At 52.3% G+C, this 6,425-nt stretch overlaps 1 protein-coding gene across 4 annotated transcripts in view; it reads left to right on the forward strand.

Moving 5' to 3' along the window:
• Phactr3 (phosphatase and actin regulator 3) overlaps positions 1–6,425 on the forward strand; it is a 207,782-nt gene that overhangs the window by 152,625 nt on the left and 48,732 nt on the right. For all 4 annotated transcript variants that reach the window (XM_075963274.1, XM_075963273.1, XM_075963275.1 and 1 more), the window contains exons 5-6: positions 2,568–2,777; positions 6,234–6,408. In XM_075963274.1, the coding sequence (XP_075819389.1) occupies positions 2,568–2,777; positions 6,234–6,408 (385 nt within the window). The remainder of the gene's footprint in view (positions 1–2,567; positions 2,778–6,233; positions 6,409–6,425) is intronic.

Here is a 6,425-nt window from a genome sequence, read left to right on the forward strand (position 1 = left end):
GGCCCTGGAACCCTGGACCTTCCTCAGGCAACTCAGGGCTGTCTGCTCTCAGTGCCTGCCGCTAGTCACGTGACTGTTTAATCAGTGCGAAACAACTGAGCTCCAGGCCTCCAATCACATTAGCTGCTTCCCGGGTGTCAGTGGCCACTGTGGCTGTGGCTAACACATGGATGGGGCACTGATCTATTGTCCAGTGCTGAGAGTGAGAGGCAGCCATATGTCCACCCTTGTGTGAAGCCAAGAGAGGTTTTGCTGTTTGGGTTAGCCAGACCTTCCGGAGCTTCCTACTCCAACAGAGGCTGTAATTGTGGCAAAGCCCATATAATCCATGTTGAAAGCCATCTGGCTGTCTACAGAGAAACTTCCCATCTCTGATTTAGGGGATGGTGTTTGGGCTGGGGAAGAGGCAAGACTGAGGTTTGGAGGCTGGAAGGAAGCCTGCCTAAATCTAGGTGAAGCAGATCCCAGAAGGCTGCTGGCAGCTCTCTGTGGGGATAGTGACTTCTCTTGGAAGGATGGGGGCGGAGCTGACAGGAATTGTCCATGAACTGCACGGAAGAGATGGGCTGTAGTGTGGAGTGGATGAGGTAGGATGGCGGGGGCACTTGGCTCTCGGCTGTTGGGCCTTGTGGGACTCATCCCAGGGAAGGCTGAGGCTCCGCCTCTTCCCATGCTGTGGCTTCAGTCTGGGAAGTGCCTGGAGCCAGGTGGTTCTCAGCAGGAGGGTTGATGAGAGTAGAAGAGGTATGGGGTCTTGGTGAAGCCCAACCTGGAGGTGCAACCCTGCCATCTCACCCATAGGGAAGCCGAAGCAGATGATTACAAGTCAAAGCAACTTAGTGGCATCTTGTCCCCACATAAGATGCCAAAGGAAGTCTGTGGAGATGGTTCAGTGGGGGCAATGATTGCCGCCCCATCAGGACCTGAGTCTGCATCCCCGGAACTCATGCAGAAGGTGAATGATGTGGCCAAGCCCAGTGCTGTGGGGGACAGAGACAGGATCCTGGAGACTCTTCCTGGCAAGCAGTAGATTCTGTGGGAGATGGGGAGCAATAGAGGAAGACATGATGTAAAGGCTCTGGCTGTCCTGGAGCTCGCTCTGTAGACCAGGATGACCTTGAACTCAGGGATCCGCCTGCCTCTGCCTCCCGAGCGCTGGGTTTAGAGGCCTGCGCCACCACTGCCCAGCTCATCTGCCCCATCTTCTGCTGACAGCCAAGATGAAGGATGTGGAAGAAGGAAACAGCTCTGCTCACCCCACGCATGCACTTGTGTGTCCATGCAACAGACACACAGAAGAAAGAAAAAGGCCCCAGCTAGAAACCTTCACCTGCTTAGCACATCAAAGTTCTGGGTTCAGCTGCTGTACAGAAAAAACAAAAGAGTTAGACAAGGATATACGTGGGCCTCCAGGCTGTTTGCCCCTCTGGGGAGTGGGAGAATCTCATCAAAAGAGAAGTGGGCAGGGCAGGATGTTGAAGCCAAAGGACCATACATGAGAATGACTACCCAAAGGGTATCTGGGGAGGAAGACCCAGAGGTGACGTTGCAGTAAGGGGTGGGTACAGGGAGCAGAGCCCACAAAGAACACTGAAACCGGCAGCTATGTCCAGGGTAGCAGGGACATGTGAGAGCCAAAAGCCAAGAGGAGAATTAGCGCTTAGTGACTTAGCAGGGCAGCCATGATGAGGGATGGGAAAGACTTCTCAGGTAGAAGAGAAAGGAGTCAGAGTACAGGGGCACAGCTCTGGGGACTGTGTTCGATGAGTTAATTTGTGTTAGTTAATTCTTTTATTTCTGTGGTACTGAAGCTCAGATTCAGGGCTGCACATGTGCTAGGCAGGGGTTCTGCCATGGGCTTACATCCCAGCCCTCTTTCCCTTTCAGTTTGAGACAGGGTCTTGACAAGTTACCAGTGCTGGCTTTGAACTTATTCTGACACCCAGACGGTCTTTGGACTTGTGATGCCCCTGCCTCAGCCTCTAGAGTAACTGGGACTGCGGGTCTGTAGAGACTTACAGCTGAAGCAAGGTAAGAGCGGCTGACATATGAGTGGTTGGACTGCTTCCCTCATAGCATGTGACTGAAATGGAGAGACAGACAGACAGATGGACAGACGGACAGACAGACAGGGTAAGGTCTATCCATAGGAGACAGGGCTGTGAGACTGGCCCAAGTCAGGGTTTTCAGCCCACTCTTAGATGGAACCTCAACACAGCAGACAGATCCACACTGATCCTGCTGGCTCATCCGGCATGAGAGCCCCAAGCCCAGGCTGTCCTGTCTCCATGTTGAACTTTCTTGTGGCAACTGGGAGTCCAATCAGGATGAATAATCCAAGTCCCTGGAAGGAAAGCAGATCCCAGATAATAAATCACTGTGCAGGACTGAAACCCGTGCCAGGAAGAATACACGAGAGCCACGGAAGAGTGTGGTACTCGGTCTGGTCACCCACTGCAATGATATATCAAGGACAGGGGCCCCTTACGAAGCAGAAAAAGCCTGTTTTCTCCCAGGCCTATTATGACAGCCTCGTCTAAATACTCTATTTTTTGCCTTTGAACCAGCCAAGATGCCATCTGCGTCCAGTGCTGAAGAAGACGATGCTGGCAGCCTCCTGCCCACCACTGATGAGCTCTCTCAAGCCTTAGCTGGGTCTGACTCCCCGGACAGTCCCCCCAGACCCCTGGAGAGATCTGCGAGCCAGCTCCCCAGCCCTCCACTGCTGCCCACCCCGCCACCCAAGGCCAGCTGTAAAGCCACAAAACCTGTCACAGGTGAGTCTGCATGCCCTTCCTCCCCTCTGTTTTCCCGCCTACCCTCCTCTCTGTCCATGGCTTCGGCCCATCTTGCCTGGCTCCAACTTCAGGCTGACTCTCACCTTTGCCTGTGCCTGGGCCCCACTGGCTGTAGAGAGAGTTCCTAGACTGCCAATCCAGGGCATGCAGTCAGCCCTCAGGATGGAACCTTCCTTGCCACGCTCACACATGCCTGCATTGTCTCTTCTGCTCCCTGAGAGTGCTCCACTCCCTCCTCCACACGTCTCTGTGCGTGCATCTGGGCAGAGCTCAGGGTGGCCCTGGCTCTTCAATGTGACAGCACCCTTGTCATCTGTTCCTATGTCATCTCTCTCTGTAGCTCTGGCCTCACGGGGGGGGGGGGGAGCTAACTGCAGGAAGTCAACATTTACTCATCTGGGTAGGCAGGCTAGTCACTGGGTGGTGGCTTTCTTCTCTTCTAAGAGCTCATTTCCATGTGTTCCTGTTAGAAGCAGTGGGCACAAAAAGACGCTTGGTGAGGCCCCTCACTCTGTGGGACAGGCACTACAAACATCCCTCGCTAGGCTGAGCCTTGTCCAGTTTAGAACACTAAAGACTTAGGGAATGTAACAGATCCTGCAGCTGACATGGACTCGAATTCTGCTCGGTCACTGCAAACATGACTGGGCCCCGCTTCGAGCCAGCAACCTTATTCTGCTGTTTGATACTGTCTTGATGTCTTGATTACTGTTCTGTTGCTGTGAAAAGACACCAGGACCGTGGCCACACTTGTAAACTAGCTTTCAGTGATGTGTGTCTGTGGGGGAGAGGCTTGCTTACAGTTTCTGAAGAAAGATTAGTCCACCATCATCATGGCAAGAAGCTGGGTACTTATATCCTGACCTGCAGGCAGGCAGAAAGAAAGACACTGGACCTGCTGAGGGTGTTTGAAACATTAAAGGCCCTGTACTTCCAGTGACAGGGATCCTCCAACAAGACCACACCCACTCCAGCAAGACCACACCCACTCCAGCAATGCCATGCCCACTCCAGCAAGACCATGCCCACCCCAGCAAGACCACACCCACTCCACAAAGACCACACCCACTCCAGCAAGACCACACCTCCTAACCCTTCTCATAGTTCCACTAATTAGAAATCAAGCATGCAAATTTATGATCCTATGGGGCCACTCCTATTCAAACCACCACATCTACTTTGGTTCCTCCTGGTTTTCCCAGAGACTTATTATTGATCATGAAAGCTTGGCCTTAGCTTGGGTTTGTTCCATTAGCTCTTCTAACTTAATTTAACCTGTTTCTATTTATCTATGTTTTGCCTCAGGGCTTTTTACCTTTCTTTCATTTTGTATGTCCAACTTTTCTGCTTCCTCCATGTCTGGCTGGCTGACCCCTGCCATCTCCCTGATGTCTCTTTTTCTTTTCCCCCTCCAGCCTAAACTTCTCCTCTACTTACCTTCCCTGCCCAGAAATCCCACCTATACCTCATCCCTTGCTATTGGCCATTCAGCTTTTTTCTTAAACCAATAAGGTGCCTTAGGCAGGCAAGGTGAAACAGCAGCCCATCTTTACATAATTAAACAAATGCAGCACACCTTTGCATAGCTAAACAAATATTCTGCAACATTCTGGGAGCTGAATTCTGGTCTCTGTAGTCACAAGACAAGTACTCTACCAACTGAACCATCTTCCCAGCCATGCTGGTCCTATTTGGATCATGGTGAAGATCCCTGGCTCTTGGAAGCCCTGTCGAGGGTCAAAGTGGGCGTCCATGCCTCCGCCACTGCTCCTCCCTTCACTGTGGCTCCAGAGTCCTGTGGCTCCCTGCATGTCGCCTGCCTGGCCTCCAGAGGCTACTTAGCTCAAATCCTTGCTGGCCTGCTCCTGTTTTGATAGCCCACTCTACTACAGGGTCCCACAACCTCCCCTAAGTGCGATTGGAGCAGGTGCCTCCTGTCAACACCTCTGAGCCATCCTTGAGCCTCAGTTTTTCCCTTTGAGAAGTGGGAGCAGTAAGAGGCACAGGAGACACATGTTAGTCTGCCAGGGGGGTAGCATGCTCCTCACGATCCTGAAGGGTGCTGGCTTGTGCCTGCTGTGGATTGGTCTCTGTTTCTGTATTGTGCTGGGCTGATACACACGTGACTGACTGTGGTAGAGAGACCTTTGGTGAGATGCCAGTCCCAGGCTGGCTGCCATGTAAGTGGATAAGCCGTGACACTTCCTTTTTGCTGTTTGTACAACTTTTCTGCTAAGGACTGGAGGCGATGCTGACTAAACAGGGGTCTGGGAACACGGAATCCCTGTGGGTGTTCAAGGCATGGAAGACATCTCAAGCAGGAAATGTCCCCAGGAGGAACTGAAGCCCTGTCCCATCTGCCCACACAGGCACTGCTCATCCTTTGGGTGACAGATAATCACGTTTGTAGAGAAGACTCAGCCTCTCCCTCGTGGCTGAGGAGGACAAGGTCGGATGGTCTGTCTGGACTGGTCCTTGGGGTTCTACACAAGATGCAGAGAAGGTTTCGCTGAGGAAAGATAGAGAAGAAAAGCTTTTAATGACTCAGAGTTGTTCTGTGGGACAATGGTCTTGTACCCTGTAAATATTTGTCACTTGTATTGGTTTAATAAAATGCTGAGAAGTCACGTTGCTACCCACAGGAGACAGACAAACCAGAACCTTGCCAGTAAGCCACAGCCCCATGGTGATACACAGATTAATAGAAATTGGTTAATTTAAGATATAAGAGTTATCCAGAAATATGCTTAAGCTATTGGTTAAACAGTATTGCAATTAATACAGATTTCTGTGTAATTATTTCAGGAGTCTGGTGGCCGGGAAACAAACAAGCAGCCTCCCCCAACAGAGTTGGGGCAGCACAGGGCTTCAGGAATTAGAAGGATCTTTGTGGGGTAGACCGAAGAGAGTAGCATGGGGGTCAGAAAGAGATGATGCCAGGGGGCTGAGCATGGCCGCCCAAGGGACTTTGGGACTGATCCATGAGTCTACGTCACCTCAGAAGGAAGATGAGAAAGCTGCAACAAGATTCGCAATCCAGAAGGAGCCCCAAGGGCTGAGGTGCAGGGAGGCTGCTGGACGTGAACGGGGACAGTGGTGTCTGGAGGGCAGAGGTAGCAGGAAGGGTGGCTGCAGAGCTCTGGAAGTATCTATGATTCCCATGTAGCGACGAGTAAGTCCGGGAAGCTGACTCCTCAAAGGGATGAGAGAAGGGATGCTGTTTGCCCAGAACTTCTCCCCTAATAGAATGGCAGTATAGATATAGGACCTTGGGTAGCCGTGTCCTGGTCTCTTTCCTGGGAATAGAGTCTGGAATGGAGCGTCTATGTAGGCCAGGTGGCCTGGCAGGGTGGGAGGGATACAGCTTACATCTTCCTCCGGGCCTTGGTCCCTGTGTGGAAGGTGACGCTTGTGTCCATTCCTGCTTCTCCTCAGGGCAAGCTGCGCTCTTCCAAGGCCCCAGCATGAAGAGCAATGAGCCGGCACTCCGAGGACAGCTTGCCACCCCCACAGGGTCCCCTCATCTTACCACTGTCCACCGGCCACTGCCCCCCAGTCGCGTGATTGAGGAGCTCCACAGGGCATTGGCCACAAAGCACCGTCAGGACAGGTGAGGCTATAATCCCG

Source organism: Microtus pennsylvanicus, chromosome 2, assembly GCF_037038515.1.
Source record: "Microtus pennsylvanicus isolate mMicPen1 chromosome 2, mMicPen1.hap1, whole genome shotgun sequence".
NCBI classification, from domain to species: Eukaryota; Metazoa; Chordata; class Mammalia; order Rodentia; family Cricetidae; genus Microtus; species Microtus pennsylvanicus.